Source organism: Elephas maximus, chromosome 5, assembly GCF_024166365.1.
Source record: "Elephas maximus indicus isolate mEleMax1 chromosome 5, mEleMax1 primary haplotype, whole genome shotgun sequence".
Classification (NCBI taxonomy): domain Eukaryota; kingdom Metazoa; phylum Chordata; class Mammalia; order Proboscidea; family Elephantidae; genus Elephas; species Elephas maximus.
In genome coordinates, this window is record NC_064823.1 from 87415253 (window position 1) to 87435114 (window position 19862).

Consider the following 19862-nt stretch of genomic DNA (forward strand, 5'->3'; position numbering starts at 1 on the left):
CCTCAAGTAAGTTGGTGTTAAGTGCTTTATCTTCAGTCTCACTAATTTTGACTTCCATTGCCTCAACTCTGCTCCTATGACTTTTTATTGAGTTGTCTTATTCTGAAATTTTATTGTTAATCTTAAGGATTTCTGTTTGCTGTCTCTCTATGGATTCTTGCCACCTGTTAAATTTTTCATTATGCTCTTGTATAATCTTCTTAAGTTCCTCTGTTGCTTTGTCTATGTGTTCCTTGGCTTGGTCCGAGTTTTGCCTGATCTCCTTCCTGGCCTCTTGAAGAGCTCTGTATATTAATCTTTTGAATTTGCCTCTGGTAATTCCAAGAATTTTCTTCCTCCAGGAGGTTTCCTGGTTCTTTGTTTTAGTCACTTGCTGAAGCCATCAGGGTCTGCCTCTTTGTGATTTGATATTGACTGATTGAATTGAATATAGTGAGAAATATTATTAACTCTGTCCATACCTTCTTTTGTTTGCATGAATTCCTCTTGACCCCTCCCACTCTGAACCAATTGCAGTGTTCTGGGTTATAAGTTTAAATCAGATAATATTCTACCTTTTAGGTGTGTGGGGAAAGAGTATCATTTTGGTTTGTTTTTGTGATTACTTTTATCAGTGTCATTTTCCACTCTCAAACATACCAAAATTAAATATCAAATGCACTAATCTCTGGCTTTAATATAAGCGAGTTGAAGATAGGCAGCATGATTTATAATTCTTTGTTGCTACTGTATGTTTTAGATGATCAAAAGTACTTTGCTTGTTGAAAACTAAATCTGTGGCTTTCTGAGAGAGAGTGGGTCATAAGTGGTTGTGAGAAAATCTGAACTTGTTCTCATATGGCTGGGTGTCCCTTCCCTGACCACAATTCTCCCTAATTTCAAAGAAAGTCCTATATGTAGATTACCATTTAAGTGTCCTCAGGTGGTATAGTTTCTGAAAGGTCCCAATTTTCTTCCATCCCCAAAGAAGAAAAAGAGTGAATTTTCAAAATGCTTTTTAATATACATGTCTTTCAGGTCAGAGGTGGCATAATATTATATTCCAAAGACAAATTTTTCCATTTAGTTACTTTTTTCTAGAAGTCTGTATTCTCTAGGTAGAATATATTTTCTGGAACTTCAAGAAAGTTTTCAGGTAAAGTAAGTATTAATTTCTACTTATATTCTTCAGTGTGTCTTAATGTATTCCATAATATGGTCAATGAAGAAGATTCACATGTATCAATAAATCTTAGTATCAGTTTAGTTGAAAACATTATAAACGGCTCACTGGATTTCTGGAAGAAAATAAAACATCTTTTAAATGCAGATAAAAGCACATTTAAATTTTACATTTTGACTTGAAATCAAAGTCCCCCCCCCCCCAGGAGCAGAAATATCAATATCAAGTCATCCTTTTGTCATCTCCAAAGATACTTGGTACTAGACATCCCCACAGGTAAAACGATTATCTTTACTTGTTGCTAGAAGAGCTTTTTTTCCTAATACTTCATTAGGCCCATCTGAGGATACTGGCAGAAGATTCTAGTTCATCTATTGCGCTAATTCCAGTCTATTACTAGTGTCTGGTTGTAGTACTACATAAAGACGGTTCTGAGGCTCATCTAGGATCAGTGAGTGAAAAAGAATATCATAATTGATTAACTGCATTTGTTATGGGCTAGTGTTTGGGAGGAAGGGAATGTGAAGAGAAGAACAGTCTGTTTCCAAATATTTCCTGCCCTGACCTAATATGGGAAGTATGTTATGCCAGCAATTAAATATCTTTTTTTTCAGGGTTAGTACAGTAGGGTTGGTGGCATATCCTCAAACCTACGGCTCAGTAAAAATATTCCCTCTTGTCGCTGGAATCAACTGTGAATGGGTAGAAGGGCTTCCTCATTTTCTTTGGATCTGTATTTGGTGAGGCAAGACAAAATACTCTCCTCTCCTACTCTTCAGATGATTTTCATGGGCACTGGGCATTTTCCAGCCTTGGAGAACTTACCATTTGGTGACTCTGTGGTGGTTTCCCCAGTGGTGCGCATGCCCCGTTGGAGGCCAGCAGGGGTGGTCACTCCAAACACAGAGTCTGTGTCACTGGAAGTGGAGGGGTGCTTTTCTGGGGTTCTCTGGATGGTAGGATTTAATCTGGCTTGTCCTGCAGGAAGGGTTCCCTCCTGGACCTCTGGAGTAGCCCCTGCCAGACTGGTGGGCAGGATGGCTCCTGGGAACAAGGGCTGAATGAGGAGGCCTGCGAAGATTTGTGGGGCCATTGGCTATAATGAGGGAGTGAAACAGAAAACAAAGTTAAAAGGAACACAGTTAGGGCTGATCAACCCACCTTTTCTCCTTTGAGGGCAACGAGTTTGTGTAGGAAGAACAGAATGAGGAGGATGAAGTCAGAGAAAACAACAAAGATTTGGCATTCCTCAGTGGAAATGCCTCCGTGTCCTGAGACAAGCCTGATGCTAGTTTCATTATTGGGACTCCTTGCTGTGCTGAATTGCCTTCAGATAAGGAAAGCAAGAATCAAGCGATTCACAGGAAAAGGAATAATCTGTAATTTGCTATTATCAGGAATATCTGTAGGTAGAACTAATGCAAAAAATCCATACAATTATGATGAGCTCTGTTATTTACCTAAACCATAGCCTTTCTTTTCCCCATAAAAATTAGTTTTAAAAAAAAGTAATAAAAAAAGGGAATTAAAAATTAATGGAAAAATTAATTCAAGTAGATTAATCAATCTTCTTCCTCATAGTTTGTATTCCTCCAAGTTTCTTTTGATGTATTTTTCAAAAGCATTGAAATATTGGGTCAGAAATATATTTCTCTTGGCAATTTGGCCACTTGTGTATTCCTTGAGATTACTTAAGGCATTCCTGTCTACTGGACTATCAATGATTTGCACATGGCACAGTCGTTAAAGTGCTCAGCTGCTAACCGAGAGGTTGGAAGTTTGAACTCACCAGCTTCTCCAGGGGAGAAATACGTGGCAATCTGCTTTTGTAAAGATTTAGAGCTTTGAAAACCCTATGGGGCAGTTCTACTCAGTCCTATAGGGCCGCCATGAGTCAGAATTGACTCAATGGCAGTGGGATTCTTTTTTTTTTTAAGTGAATGCTATTGCTGCCTACAGTTTTTTTTTTTTTCCTGGAAAAATATTAATGTGAAAAGTTTCTCCTAAGATGAGATAATTTGATATCATTTGAGTGTGGAGAGAGTACAGGCAGGAGCCAGTTCTCTGGGACTAGCATTATCGATTGTGTTCTCATACAGTAAAAAGTGTTGAGGGCTCATAATTAAGATACAGGTCAGTTTTCTCACATGTGATTCTTAAATTTTAGTTTGCATAAGAACCATCTGAGGAATTTGTTAAAAGGCAAATTCCTAGGCTCCATTGCTAGAGAGAATGAACAAGTCTGGAGCAGGACCCAGCGATCTGCATTTTTTAGCTAGTAGTTCAAGGGATGGTGATTTTGTGGTCCAAATTGAAGTTTGGGAAGCACTGTCTTAGATTTGGGACCCTGGTTAAAGTTAAGAGCTGAGGCTGCTAACCAAAAGGTCGCCAGTTCGAATCTACAAGCTGCTCTTTGGAAATCATATGGGGCAGTTCTACTCTGTCCTATGGGGTCGCTATGAGTCAAGATCGACTCAACGGCAATGGGTTTGGTTTGGTCTTAGATTTAAGAGGTACTGAAACCAGAATTAGACTTATGGTGGATGAGAGACAGAAGTAGGATGCAGAATTTTTCAAATCTGTGGTGCGACAAGTACAGTTTTGGAATCATAAAGGTGGGTGATGACCATCATTAAAAAGCAAAGAGAATATAGCATAAACTACTACAGTGCATTTCACATAGTAAAGGTATTGTTTCTTAAACTTGTTATGTGTGCGTGGTGTGTTGAGTTGCATGAAAATGCAGTTGTTACCGTGGGTTGTACTAAAAAAAGTTTGAAAACCACTGGTATAGTGAATAGAAAAATGGTTTTGGATCTAATCTACTCTTCTGAGCTGCAGTTTCTTTTTATCTGTAAAGCTGAGTTAAAAGTCTCTACTTTGTAGTTTGGTGCAGGTTAAACACAATATATGTTAAAGATTTGCTGAGGTGCTTATTGTATAAAAGAAGTTTAATAAACTGGTAAATGTGGGTGTTCATGTACCAATGTTAGCCAAACAGCCATTAACTCCATAATTGATTATATTTACAATCTATCAAATCTCTTTAACATAATAAAAGATTGTTTAAAAACTGTACTCCTAGATATTTCCTCAATTCTTTAGTTTTGTTGTCAAATTTAGATACCATGTTAATTCAAGGTATTTCCCCTAAAAATGAGGGAATGATGCATAGAAGTGCCCAATAATGTTAAGTTTTATTTAGCTTTAGCCCTTTAATTATTCATATGTGTAGGAAAGAGTTGATTAATCACGGCCAGATGTGAGAAAAAGAACATATTTTCTCATAAAAATGAAAACTCCAACTCAAGAGAATGAGTATTTTCTGTAAGAAGTATCAATATTTATATTATTCTACCTCTGAACACATTTCAATATTTTATAATTCTTAATTTTAATCAATATAAAGTTTAAAAATTATGAACTGAATCTGACATCAATATATGGGAAAAAAAGTTAAGCCAAATTAATGGAAAAGTAGCTGGAGAAGGATGGTGCAATGGCCAGTTAGATAAAGGCGAATCGAATGCTAGGACCTATAAAAAGGGCCAGTCTATTGTAATGTGCACCAAATTCATGGTTTGTGGTCAAGAGAGGCTATGTGAGGACCAAAAACAGAATTACGGTAGAAATGAAAATAATTCAAAATGTTAGTAATTTTTTTTTTTTCTTACCAATTCCTCTGAGCTTAGGATAGCACCCTAGAAGCAAAATAAATACAAGGTGTTAGAGACATTTTAATATATTATAGGCAAGATATGTATCATATAACTTAAAAATTTAAATATTTTTATGGTTTATAAAAGGAGATTTTGTATTTTCCACAATATCTTAAACTTCCTTTGTGATCTGTATCACAAAATGCAAGTCATCTTATGATATTGGACCACTAACATATATTATCCAAGTGATGTGAGGTCACATGCCTTTTAAAAATGATATTTTTCTGATTATTAAATAATATATGGATGTTGGAGGAAACTTGAAGAATACAGAAAGCAATGAAGAGTAAAAATAAAAGCCACAATCCCACCACGCAAAGTTTAATGTATTTTCTTCAGATATTTTCCACACATTTGTTTTTTACATAATAGAAGTCATGTTATTTGTACCACTTTTTGTCTTTTCTTTTAAGATTGCACCATGTTACCGACAAATTTTAATACATGTAATTTTGAATGGCTACATGGTATTTGCTCTTCTGTTGCACAGTTTACTTAACCATTTTCTTTTTACTGTAAATTTAAGCTGTACCCAATATTTTTCTCTACTATAAATATTATTTTGATGATATATTTGTATATAGACCTTTGCTATATTTCAAATCATTTTCTTGGGATTTGTTCCTAGATGTGGAATTAGGAGTTGACACGAATCTTACATTTGATTCTATTTTCAGAAATAAAAGCTGTCATCTGATACTGATATTTGATCTTGGACCTTGGTAATTTTGTCAATGATCTCAGGGATTACCTTTCTTAACAATAAATTAGAGAGGAGAGAAGATGTCATGTAACATTTCTAGTGAAAACATATATAGTTAAAAAAATATGTTTGAGATTAAAAAATAAATCCCAGGAATCATTAAATTAATCCCATTAACTTGTTTCTTTCTAAACAGCTTGGTTTAAAGGTTTAACTGTTTGCTTCATCTGTGACATTTGCTGACTGTGCATATCTCCACTACTCATCTTCAAATCGAAAAGTAAAATATTATCTATGAAATGTTGTGATTAAATAATATGGTAAAGTACTTAGAACTATACTTGGTATGTAGTAGGTGCTCAATAAGTGTTAGCTGCTGTTATGACAATGTTCATACAATGCAAATTAAATTGGAAACTTTGCAAATATCTGGTAAATCGAGGCAAGATAAATATTTCATGCCAAGATGATTTGAAATCAATATCATATTAAAAAATCTTACCTGGGCTCCAAGCTGTGCTACAATAATTGGTAACAGCTGAAAAAAAGACAGAACAATTTATTAAAAAATATTGAAAGATTAGTTCTGGCACATAAAAATATATTCAAAGATGTAAATATTGAGACTCACTTAAAAAGATAAAATATTTGTTGTTTCTGTGTTATCTTTAATCATAGATACAGATTCATAGAGCTAGACGGAAATTAGAAGTCATTCAATTTTTAAAATTAAGGTTAGATTCTGAGAGATTTAGAAACTTGTCCAAGGCTGCATATTTAGAAGGCGAAAGTTAATAACTTTGAATGAACAAAAATAATTTTGATCCCAAATTATCTTCAAACCAAAGATTATTCCAAGTAGTAATGAAAATAAAATGCATGTGTTTCTTTTATCGTGGCTTCTCAGAGGAGACATCAAAATATTTAATGGCTATTTTAAAATAAAGATTTATTCGCATATATGTATTTAACTTAGTAATGGTTGCCTTGATATTTTGCTGTTAAAATAGATCACTGGTAGTAAATAATGGGTGATATTGTTCAGTAATCCCTGGTACTGGCAGAACTCTTAGAACTAGATGAGAAATATATTCATTATCACTGGCGACTCCCTAAATGTTATGAATTTATAGCTGAAAAGGATTTGGGTTCTCCATTGGTGTGCTCTAACATGCTTTTGTACTTCAACAGCTAGCCTAGAGTTTGTCAAAGAAAGGATTTTAAAGATTCTTATTTCTATGGAAAATTCATTGTCAGAAAAGTCACAATGGATTTTTTAATACTAACTAATGTAAAGGCTGTGAAGTCTTAGGAAATACACTCTTATCTTTATCATTTCCTAAGACAGATTGTACAGCAATATCCATAATGCCAATAGGTAGAAAGTGGATGCATTTGAGAAAGAGTCTTACACTCAGTCAGGTCCTTGGTTACTTAAAAAAAAAACAAAAAACCTCCAGAGTGGCCATGGGAAAGCAAATTTGGGGGGACAGGACACTTGGGATTTGGGAGAAAACATAATTGAAATTCTTCTTTAAAGGTGAGTTGGGGTGGAAGAGACAAAAAGATACAAAGAGGAAACCACAGGTGTCTAAGTAAAACTGTGATGAAAGGTAATTTAATTGTTCATCAATGTAATAATGAGGATAAAAATTTTCTTCTTAGTTGTTGCTGGAGAAATGATTTGAAATAATAATAGTTAATACTTAGGAGTGTTTACTACGGGATGGGCACTGTTCTAAATGTTTTACATATACAGGAATTCCCTGGATTAGGAATGAGTTTCGTTCCTAAATCTGTCTTTAAGTGGAATTTGTACATAAGTGGGAACAGTTAGGTACGGTTCGTATCTAACATCAGTCAAATGTTTGTCTTAATATATAATACGTAGTGTAACATTCTATGCATAAAAACATTAAAGAAGCACTTACAGATACACTAAGATATCTTTAACATAATAATTCAGTAATAATAATTATAATCTTTTGATGTATGTTGCAGAGTTTGTTGTTATGAACCATTGTATGTACCCTGAATTTTTAATATAATAGGCTTTAAGGGGATTGGTTCATAACCACATGTTGTATATAAGTCAGGCATTCATAATCCGGGGACTGCCTGTCTTTACTCATTTAATCCTTATGACAGCTCTAGAGGTAGGTTCTACTTTAACTCCCATTTTAAGGATTAGGAAGTAAGCCACTGAGTGGTTAAGTAACTTGGCCAGTATCACATAGTAAGTACAGAGCTGGAAGTTGACCAGAGGCTGCGAGGTTCTAGAGTTGACTCTTAACCATGTTGGCGTTGACTTGATAAATGAGATCTGAAGACAGACACCCAGGGTTCTGGCAGAGAATAAGTCATTCTCTATGGGAAGTGGAAGGGTGGGAGGGTCTGGGGAGCACAAGAGAAAGTTAGGTGTGGGGACCTTTGGTGGTGGCATGGCCTAGAGATGGAGAATGGCAATTGATATATATTGTGTATTGGGGAGTGTTCAATATGTCAAACCTCTCTGAACCTTCAGTAACATCTATAGTGCCCACTAATGCCTTTGGCTCAAGTGGATGGATACTCTGAAGAAGATGAAGGTGTACTGAGTCTGGCTTTAAGGTTAAAGCAGAGAAACAATTGAGACTGAAGTTGAGCAGTCAGCATATGGATTACACCAGGATCATGCAGTAAAGAGATCCTGATTTTATTTGCATGTTTCTCAAGTCCTTTTCAGAGAGTAACTTTTAGTATCAAGGTATAAATAAGCAGGACATACTTTAAGCGAAGGATCCATATCGACTTAATGGCAATGGGTTAAGTTTGTGTCTCAATATTAAAAAGAAATAAAATTAGTTATAATGCTACAGAATTTTACAAATATGAATAAATGAAGTAGTACAGTCTCTTGAGTTGCCATTTTGGACAAATAAAGGTACAGAGGAAAACATCACTTGCTTATGATGCAGAATTTAATTAATATTGTAATTAAACTCAGCTTTTTTTGGTACAAACTTGCTCTTATTGAAACCTGGTGGTATCCCCAGTGACAGGCAAATGGTTAGGATACACTCATGCCTCATAATTTTAGACTGTGTATTAAAGTCTTACACTTTTGTGTGTCCTTTGACCCAAAAACTCTATTCCTAAGAATTGATTCTAAGGAATAATCATGGATATGAACATTGACTTAGCTATAAGGAGTTATAAAGATATCCTCTATCTCATTGTTTGTAGATGCAAAGAAAAACACCCTAAATTTTCAGCCATAGAGGACTTAGAGGACAATGGGATACTAAGTAATCATTTAAAACAATGTTATAAATGAATATTTAAAAAGCAAAAACTATTTAAAATGTATTAAGTGGAAAAAAGGATGTTCTAGAACCTGAGATGGAGTCCCTGGGTGGTGCAAACAGTTAAGCACTTGAGTACTAAGTTTGGACACACCCAGAGGCACCTCAGAAGAAAGGCCTGGTGATCTGCTTCCGAAAGATCAGACCCTTGGAAACCCTGTGGAATGTAGTTCTACACTGCAACCTCTAGGGTTACTATGAGTCAGAACTGGCTCAGTGGCAATTGGTTTGGTTTATCTGGTTTCAGAACATTTATTTGGTTTAAGAACATATTTTCTTTTAAAAATGTGATTAAACATGCATAGAAAAGAGACTGGAAAGACATTTCCTAGAATGTTGACATGTTTAATTCTGGGTGATTTTATTTTATTCTTTTTTGTTTATCTGTATTTTCTAATGTCTCTATAATTAACATGTGTTACTTACGTAATAAAAACAAAAACATTTCTATGAAAAATCAGGCCAGTACGTGGATATGATAAGCACTGAGGTCATGTGTTGGGGAGAATGAGTTATCCAAAAGTACTTAGTTTAGCCATAAAAGGATCATCATATTTTTCTTGAGAGCCTATAAAGTTTTGGACAGATTTCAAGAAGGTAAAACTTTGGGCTTAGTAGTTAAAATACGTACACTTCTGAAAGGCGTGATACTCTAAGAATGTAATGACATCTTAGTGTGAGTAGGTCTTCCAGAGTTTTCCTGGAAGCAAGTGATGATAGTAGGTGGTAAAGAACTGGAAAGCGCTTAGAGACTTGAGAGGAGGTGTGGAAAAAGGGTACAAACAAAGGGAGGATAAGATTTGCTGAAGACAGACTTTCTCAGCCTCATAATTTTTCTTTGGAATGATCATGGTCATCCAGGAAGTGTTCAACAGAAAACAGAATAGTGATAGAGAACAATCGTGATACCTTTCGATTTCCCCCCTTACCTTCCTCACTTTTAATTTTCCCAGACTCTTCACATTTTCCTTCCTCCTTAAAAACGTATTCTAGAGAGGTTATGGGGTAGCATGCCCCATTTTCTGAGTGTGTTTTCACAGAGTTTCAGCAAGAACCAAATTGCCAAAGACTGTTCTACTTCTGGTAGGACATTGCATGTTGTCTGGGTAAAATTTAAAAGAAGTCTGAAAAAATTCTTCCCCTTCTTTAGACTTTCACCTGAGAGAAAATGCTCCTTAATGGTAATCTGATGGCTAGTTGTTGAACTTACTTGTGATTGCAGCTGCTGTTTTATGGTCAACCCGCCCAAGTTCAGTGGGAAGGTCTGGGTACCAGGTGCCATTCCTGTAGCAGGATTTAGCTGTAGAGCAATAAGATTTTTATTGTAATTTTTTTTTCAGTTTGAACACTCAAAAAGTGAAAATGTATTTAGTAAATATGAAATGTGTTTAAAGTGCAACTATTATGTAAATAAGAGAATTCTATTTCATGTGGATTAGATATAGAGTTGAAGTACAAAGTGTACTAATATGTACAACCATAACATCCAGGGATAATTTTCCTCACATCAAGTTTTTCTTTATCATTTAACCCATTCTCTTTGAAATTACTTAGGTGATTTTGTTCTCGCTTTTTCTTTTTGGATATAACAGCAACAGCTCCTGGAATTTTTCTGATGGCTTTCATATGAAGAATTGAATTCCTTCATTGTTAACCACATGAAGACTGAGGGACAGAATACAATATCTAGTCTGAACTATGGACTAGATGACTAGAAATAAAAAATCTACTCTATCAAGGAAAGGAACTTATTATTTTTTCCTCCAAACAGATTGAACTATGTAGAGATTCTATGAGAAGACTGAAGATCTTTCTATGCCTTCTAGTTTGCTCTTATTGTTGGGGCGATGATTCATTCGTAGTGTTTATTTGGGTATGTGAATAATATAGGGGGCAGTGAAGAGGTATTGCAGTGGGATCAGCAGAGGAGCGTAGAGAAGAGATAAGAAGCATTAGAGAAGATGTGAATCTAGATTAATTTCTTTAGCGATTCTCTCTTTATGAAAGCCTTTTTATGATGTTTTGTTTGACATCCAACTCTCCTTGAATTTCTGGTGTCTCCTCTCTTTCGACTTATCTACAATGAATATGTGTGTATGTGTGTGTATGCTCAACATTAAGTATTATATTAACAATGGGTATGAAAATGATATAAAAGAGTACTTACCTGTTGCAGATCTGACCCCAGTGTGAGCAGCTGGGTCAGTGGTATTAGACTCAAAGAAGGGAAGACCTGCAGGGCATTGAAATTGATGTATGAGAGAAGAGAAGCTCTGTGCCCTCTAACCTGTCAAAGGTGGATATGTTCTACTAACCTATACTCAAGTCAGAGGGGGATTGACAGTGAAGGGCCTCTCACTTGCATTGCCCTCTTCCAAGGCCCCAGGAGGCACCCTGGCAATGTGTCGAGTTATGGTATTTATAGTTTAAAAATGTTGTATTTTATTTTCTCATTCTAAATAAATATTCACCTTAAACCACAAAAACCAAACCCATTGCTGTTTTGGTTCCAACTCATAGCAGTCCTGTAGGATGGAGTAGAACTGCCCCATAGGGTTTCCAAGGAGCAGCTGGTAGATTCAAACTGCTGACCTTTTGGTTAGCAGTCGAGCTCTTAACCACTATACTACCAGGGCTCCAATATTCACCTTAGGACCCAATTTTACATATTTAATTTTATATTCTTTTCCTTAAAGAAGGACTTCAAATCGTATGAGTTTCAGGTCCCTTAAGGAGTAAGATTAGCTCCTGGCTTCAGTGTTCTATTATAGTCATAGAACTAAAAAGAGAATTCTAGATTCTGGCATTATCTGATTATACTATTTCATAAAGCCTAGATGTAGGTAAGGAGAGGGTCCTTTTGGGTAGAGGAAGGCTTGTAGCCAAGAGGTACAGTCTTCAAAAGTATTTAAATATGTTTCAAAGAAACAGATTTTACAACATATCAGCTCATCAGCAACAACAAAATTGTAATAAAGACATAAGGAAGTCTGCAGGTATTTGCATAGGTCACCTCTCAATCCCTGTTAACTCTGGCAAATATCACATGTGATATGTCAAGGGCATAGATGACCAACTTTTATAAATAGATTTACTTATTCCTTTTCAAAGTTTACCTGCTTTTGTTGCTAAACAAAATTATTCAGACAAAATAGAAAAGGATAAGGATGCTTTGCTTTTGCTAGTCAAAAATTAAAAAATAAAATGCACTGGTTCTTATTTTTTCTCTCAGATGGAAAGCCTTACTCTTGTTCAGTCATGAGGCTGTGTAAATCTTGGTTTTAAATCTAGTAGTCTTAATATGTTTTCTTTCCTGGTTTGCAAATGTTCTCTCTTAAAGGACACTTACCTGATTTGGCTGCTGTTGGTTTAGTAGTGTTGCTTGATCCGGAACAAGCTTTGCTGCAGAAAGTCCCAAAGCAGGGTTGAGCTGCTTCTGTGGTAACAAATATTTGATGAAGCAGAACTGTGTTTGAGGTTTTGAATCCACCTAAGCCCAGGAACTAAGAGGGAGTTGTCACCAAATGCAAAAATGCCTTTCTTTATGTTCTGTGTGTTTTGGAACACTTTTAATTCCCTGGTTGGAATGGACCATTTTGTGCTCCACCATGGAATTGTGGGGTGGAAAAATGGCAGAGTAGGTCGGGTAGAGTGGTGAGGGCGGGGCAGGTCACATGGGATTTCTGGTGGTATTTTCCAGTTCCCTTGTCTTATCTGTATCTGCCGTCGTCCTTTGTTAGGACATGAAATATATGGTCTGCACCTTAGCTCTGTGCACATTTACTTTTATCTAATGCTTGAAGGTAAATTGCCATAATTTCTACAGCATTTTCATGAAGCTTCCTTCTTATGCCTCATGCCTTACATGTCATTTCCTGTAATAGAAGTTCGGTCCCCTTCTTGGCTAGGGTATTTACCTGGTATGTTAAGAATCGCAGAATTTTTTGAGTGGAAATGTCCCTGCTATTGTTATGGTCTAGTTGTATGATTTTGTTGTAAAGATGAGGAAACGGAGGCCCATAGAAGCAAAGTGACTTGCTCAAAGTGACATGGTTAGTAGTAGCAGAGCCAGTACTAGAATCCCAGAAAGTGCTCTTGGGCTTTAAGAAGTGAATTCTTCCATTTGTGTCTCTCAGCACATCCTCTGCAATCAGGTAGAAGCATCCTGGCCAGGTTTGCCAAGTCGGCCTTCACTCCTGACCTTATCCCAGAGGTTCAGTGTGGCATGGACCTCAAGCACTGAATCAATACTTGGTGCTACCACTGACTCTTGGTTTGACTTTGAATTTTTTCACCTCAATTGTAAAAGGAGTGGTTGACATTACCTGTGCTTGGAGGTCCCTTTAAGTTTCAAGATTATGTAAGTATGAAAAAACCCAAACCAAACCCTTTGTGGTCAAGTCAATTTGGACTCATAGCGACTATATAGGACAGAGTAGAACTGCTCCATAGCGTTTCCAAGGAGCAGCTGGTGGATTTGAACTGCCAATCTTTTGGTTAGCAGCCGAATCCTTAACCACTGCACCACTAGGGCTGCTATGTAAGTATAAAACAAAACCCATTGCTGTTGAGCCAATTCTGACTCATAGTGACCCTATAGAACAGAGTAGAACTGCCTCATAGAGTTTCCAAGGAGAGCCTGGTGGATCCGAACTGCTGACGCTTTGGTTAGCAGCTGTAGCTCTTAACCACTACGCCACTAGTGTTTCCTATGTAAGTTTAGAGCCTCTAAATAAGTCTTTTCATCTTCTACAATCTATTGTTAGCACAGCTGCCAGAGTAAACCTTTGAAAGCAAAAAATTGATTTTGCCACTCCTATGCTCAACCCTTGCATTGACTTCCCATTTCACAACCCTTGCATTGACTTCCCATTTCACTTGGAGGAAAAACCAAAGACCTTGCAATGACCTTCAGGAGCTAGGCCTTCAGTGCCTCTCTGACCTTCCGCCTCACCTCATTCTCTCTCGCTCACTCTGCTGCAGCCATCCAGGCTCCTTGCTGTCCCTGGGACAGGTCAAGCCCACTCCTGTCTCAAGCCTCCCCTTCATTTGCTCCTTCTGTCTGAATGCACTTTTTCTAGATATCTAGTTGTTTCACTCCCTCACTTGCTTCAAATCTTTGCTCAAATTCATCTTCTTATTGATGCCTACCCTGACCACTTTTCTGAATATGCATTCTGCTCCAACACCAACGTCACTCCCCCGACAAACCTGGTCCACTTTGCTCTACTCTGTGTCCTTTTCTCCATAGCTCTCATCACTCTCTAACATACTATGTGACTTACTGGTTTATGATTACATTTATCATTTGTCCTCCTGCTAAAATATAAGCTTCGCAAGGGCAGAAATCTCATGTGTTATTCACTGATACATCCCAAGCAGATACATTAATGCCTAGCATGCAGTAAGTGCTAAATAAATATTTGTTGGAAGAATAAAATCCTAGTTTCCTCTAAGGGACCCACTTCCAGGGACTTTGACTTGTCTTACATGTTTTCTCTCTTTTTGCTCAGAATATTCTCCTCTGGAATCTGTCCTCAAACTTCTGATCTACTGAAAACAATTTCTAGGCTGACGTATGTGTCAGCATTTGCAAGTTGATTTATTTTTGTATGCGTTTATGATAATTCAATAAATTTCATTTACAAATAATAAGAAATACCTTGCCCATGTGATCTGATTTTTCATTTGATAAATATTGTTTCTATTGCTAATAGACATTTCAGTACCATCTTCCCCATCCCCTGCCCCCTCTACCTGTCTAGCTGCTCTCGCATTATTGGTTATTAACAATCTGTATTAGCTTGCACTCTACTTACTCAGCCCACCTTGAATGATAACTGTGCTCCTGGAAAGTTTTATTTATCTTGAAATTTCCCAGTAATTTGGAAACCCTGGTGGCATAGTGGTTAAGTTCTACAGCTGCTAACCTAAAGGGTCAGCAGTTCAAATCCACCAGGTGCTCCTTGGAAACTCTACAGGGCAGTTCTACTCTGTCCAAAGGTTGCTATGAGTCGGAATCGATTCGACGGCACTGGGTTTGGTTTTGGTTTTGGTTTGAAATCACTAGAGAAACCTTATTTAAAAAAATCTTCTGATAAATTTATTTGAAGTGATAGATTATTTGTTTTATGAAAAATTAATTTCCTAATTTAACTTGATTAGAAGGTTAAATTTTCATAGGCAACTTCTTTCAAGGCAGACAAGTGCATATTTGGAGTGAAATAAAACAGAGGCTTGTTAATCATGTCTTGCTCCACCCACTGTAAGCTCACCCTGTTCATATCCTGCATTGAACTAATCAGTTATAATTTAACATTTCTATTTAAAATTTTTTCATTTTGTTTGGATCTGTAATCAACACCCATTTTGAACCAGCAGTCAAGAAATCAGATGATGTATTGCATTGGGCAAATCTGTTGCAGAAGACCTTTAAAATATTAAAAAGCAAAACTGTCACATTGAGGACTAAGCTGCACCTGACCCAAGCCATGGTATTTTTCAATTGCCTCATATGCATGTGAAAGGTAGATGACGAATAAGGAAAACTGAAGAATTGATGACTTTGAATTATGGCATTGTTGAAGAATATTGAATATACGATGGACTGCCAGAAGAACAAACAAATCTGTCTTGAAAGAAGTACAGCCAGAATGCTCCTTAGCAGTGAGAATGCAAGACTTTATCTCACATAATTTGGACATGTTGTCAGGGGGAACCAGTCCCTGGAGAAGGACATCATGCTTGGTAAAGTAAAGGGTCAGCGAGAAAGAGGAAGACCCTCAATGAGATCGGTTGACACAGTAGCTGCAACAATGGGCTCAAGCATAGCAATGATTGTGAGGATGGCCCAGGACTGGGCAGTGTTTCGTTCTGTTGTACATAGAGTTGGAATCGACTAAACAGCACCTAACAACTAAAAAAAATTATTTGATTAATATCTATACTCCTTCTGAACACCATGAGGGATCGTAGTTTGTTTTTTGATTTCCTTACCATCGTATATTCAGCTGTTAGCATAGTGTCTAACATAAAGAAAGTTTTCAATAGATATTTGTTGATTGTATGAATGGCTATAGAAGTGTTAAGTGAGCTGGAAACTCAACTAAGGATTGTATATTTTTGTTCTGCTATTTAATATCAAATATCTCCTAATTTTTTTCTCAATCGTCCATACTTAAATATCTCAAACAGTCAAAGAGCAGCCCACTTAGAGATTGAAAGCAACCGTCTCTGTCTATAAAACAGTGAAAGACAATGCGAGTATATGTTTAAGCACTAGGGCTCCTTCTTTCAAAACATATTTTGTGATGAAGTGTTCTAAGTCAAAAGCATTCCCCAGATTGTTACATTCCCTTAAACCCATTCTGTCGCCTTCAAGTCAATTCAGGCTCATAGCAACACTGTAGAACAGAGTAGAACTGCCCCATAGGGTTTCCAAGGCTGTAAATCCTTAGGGATGCTGACTGCCACATCTTTCTCCTGCAGAGCAGCTGGCGGGTTTGAACTGGCAACCTTTCAGTGTGCCTCTGGGGTGCCTTAATATTCCCTTGGTATTGCATAATTGGGTACCATTTTTAGAGTTTATAAAACCTAGATGCTTCTTGCCTGCAATTAGAAAATTCGGAAAATGTAATTTACCTCTTTAGCCACAAACAACTAGTAGCCAAGAAATTCTTAAATTCTTTCTGGAAAATAGAATAATTGTCCGCTAAGGTTTTGACCAGATACAACCTGAGGCATTTCTTTCCTCCCGAATTTCTACCTATTGCTCTGCCAAAATGATTGAAATTCTACCACGATAGAGTGGATGTATTTTAAAAATGGGAATACATTGGAATATGCATCAAGACCTTAATATAAATGAACTTATCGTTTTTCATCCTGGAAAATAAAAGCTGAAGACTAAGGGAATGGATCACAGAAAAGAGCAGTTTTGATGGAGGGTAGGAAGAGAGATAGGTCTACCGGTAGATATGCTGCTAAGTTGGTTGGTACATAAATAAACATGCTGTGCTTACCGGTAATGACTGAGTTGATCCTAGAAGACAAAACAGTAGAATCATAGTCTTCATGTTTCAAATGGCTACCTATAACAACAAAACAGCATTACTATTTTACTCCATTTTTTTCCTTTTGAGAGGTGATACTTAAAAAGAATGTCCTATTTGAAACACGGTCAGTTAATGTTACCTTTATGTACAGCTGACAAAATACACAGGCAAAGCAATATTCAAAGTCTGGTCAATTTCTCCAGTTTGGTGAAAAATATTACCATTTGATATGTGATAGTTGGTGGAGGGAATTTAAACTGAGTTGCAGGAGACTGATAACTGAGAGACCAATCAGGACTTAGCTGCCAATATGAAATCATTTGGTTTCTTTCACTTCCCAACACTTCATTAGGTGGGTCATTAGCTGCAGACATCATATTACCCAATGTCTACCGTTTGAGTGGATGGTATTTCAGGAAGGCAAGATCTGTGTTATTAAAAAAAGTGCCAAGATCTGTGTTATTAAAAAAAGTGCCAAAAATAAAAAAATTGAAATCTGTCTTCACCTCTATCTCCTTCCCAAATGACTTCCCAGCTGTACTTGTTTTAGCATGTATGTTTTTGTTCTGTTATACATAAGGTCTTCATGAGTCAGAGCTGACTCGACGGGGCCTAACAATGAATTTTTAAATCAAACACCAAAATACATAGCTCTATGTTGTTGTTGTTGTTAGGTGTCATCGAGTGGGTTCCAACCTATAGCGACCCCATATACAACAGAACAAAACACTGCCCAGTCCTTGGCCATGCTCACAATCGTTGCTATGTTTGAGCCCATTGTTGCAACCACTGTGTAAACACATCTCGTTGGGGGTCTTCTTCTCTTTTGCTGACCCTCTACTTTGCCAAGCATGATATCCTTCTTCAGGTACTGGTCTCTCCTGATAACGTGTCCAAGTATGTGAGCTGAAGTCTTTCCATCCTTGTTTCCAAGCAGCACTCTGGAAGTTAGTACAAAATTGTCTGAGATGATGAGGCTTTCTCTGTTTTCTAACTATTCACATCACTTATGCAGTCAACTTTTGCTAGGTGTCAGATACTCTGCTGTCTCTAGATATAGTTAAAAAAATGAGGCCTATTATGTATATTTTATTATGTATATTGTTCAGCAACTTACTTTTCTTACCAAATAACGGACAATTTACATGTCAGTACATATAGGTTTATTTCCTTTGTTTAATGGTTACATTGTGGTATATTTTTCTATTGATATGCCTTTAATAATTCATTTCCATATTATTTTGTAATTATAAAATGGTACAATATAGCTTCACTGCCCTAAAAATCCTTTTTTTGTAGGGCAGTGAAACTACTTTGTATGATACTGTGATGGTGGACACATGACATTATGCATTTGTCAAAACCCATAGGAGAGAAGAGCAGTAAGAACGAACCCTAATGTAAACTATGGACTTTAGTTAATAATAGTAAATATTGGTTCATCAATATTCACTACACAAATGAAACATAATCTAATAACCTAATTATTATTAGAATCTAATAATAGGAGAAACTGTGCAGAGGGGAGAGAAGACATGTGGGAACTTTGTATTTTCCACACAATTTGTTCTGTAAACCTAAAACTGCTCTAAATATATTTTAAAAAATATGGTACAGTGAACACCCTTACAGTTTTTTTTTTGTACACTTGGAAGCATTTCTGTAAGCATTATTCCTAGAAGTACTGTATTAAAAGGGACATTTCAAATTTTAACAAATACTGTAAAATTGCCTTCCAGAAATGTTGAATGGGCTGCTTTGTTTGAAATGGGAGAAGATACTGTAACCTAAGCAGAACACAGAGGGTATATTGAGGTTTCTTACACACAGAAAAACAGCTAAGCGTGGCCTGTGCTTCACCTGAGTTTTTGAGGTATGCCACCTTTTTTAATGATGTATTTACAAAGAGAGATGGATGTCTGTTCTGCAATTTCTGAGGGGAAAACAAACAAACAAACAACAACAACAACAGCAAAAAAACAATGATGAGTCTGTGTCATGCCAGGATGTTCCACGGAGGGCCGTCTTAGGTTTGGTTTCTTTTAAAGTACAGAGTGTCTGTTAAGGGAAAGTTGTCTGAGATGATGAGTCTTTCCCTAACTGTTCTCTAACTATTCAATTCACTTAGTCACCTTTTGCTAGACATCAGATACTCTGCTGGAATGTGGAATGCACTGTCTAGAAGGGGAAACACAAAGGTTAGCAAGTAATTATGTGCATGGCAAATACAGTAATTAGGAGCATGCACAGGTATGAAAGATGGAGTGGTTAATTTTGTCAGGGGCAGAAGGTTAGGGAAGACTTGATAGAGGAGGTGATCCTTGAGCTGGATTTTGAAGAATAAAAAGAAACATTAAAGAATGCCTGCCTTGAGCATTGAGCTCTTTTAAGATCTATCTGTATGGGATCACATTGACAACAGCAACTTGATTAGATAGGAAACTTAGGGGGCAGTGAGTTTATGTTAATGGGGGAGGAATAACTTGGAAAAGGAGGGTGAAAATGGTTGCACAACTCGAAGAATGTAATCAGTGTCCCTGGATTGTACATGTAGAAATTGTTGAATTGGTGTATGTTCTGCTGTGTATATTCTCAACTACAATAAGAAAAACAAAATAAATTATTAAAAAAAAAAAAAAAGAATGCAAGGAGAACACCCAGGCAGAACAAGTGTCAAGATTTGAAGAGTTATTGTCTCTATCACTGAAACAAAATGAGGGTTGGTCGGTAGCAGTGGGAGATAAGGTTGGAGAGACACCTATTTTTAACCATCTGTAGCATTTTTTTTTGACATAGCCCTGGTGGCACAGTGGTTAAGTGATCAGCTGCTAACTGAAAGGTCCATGGTTGGAATGTTCCCCACAAGCTGCTCCATGG

The 19862-nt window shown here is 36.8% G+C and overlaps 1 protein-coding gene across 1 annotated transcript; it reads right to left on the reverse strand.

Annotated features, from left to right (window-relative positions):
* Positions 1-1533: 1533 nt before the first annotated feature.
* On the reverse strand, positions 1534-17006 carry AMTN (amelotin). The gene is made up of 8 exons (XM_049885286.1): positions 16953-17006; positions 12281-12364; positions 11099-11164; positions 10142-10231; positions 6090-6125; positions 4837-4863; positions 1988-2258; positions 1534-1604 (listed from the first exon to the last, which is right to left on the reverse strand). Exons 1-8 carry the CDS (start codon positions 17004-17006, stop codon positions 1534-1536), a joined length of 699 nt encoding a protein of 232 aa, XP_049741243.1.
* Positions 17007-19862: the final 2856 nt, after the last annotated feature.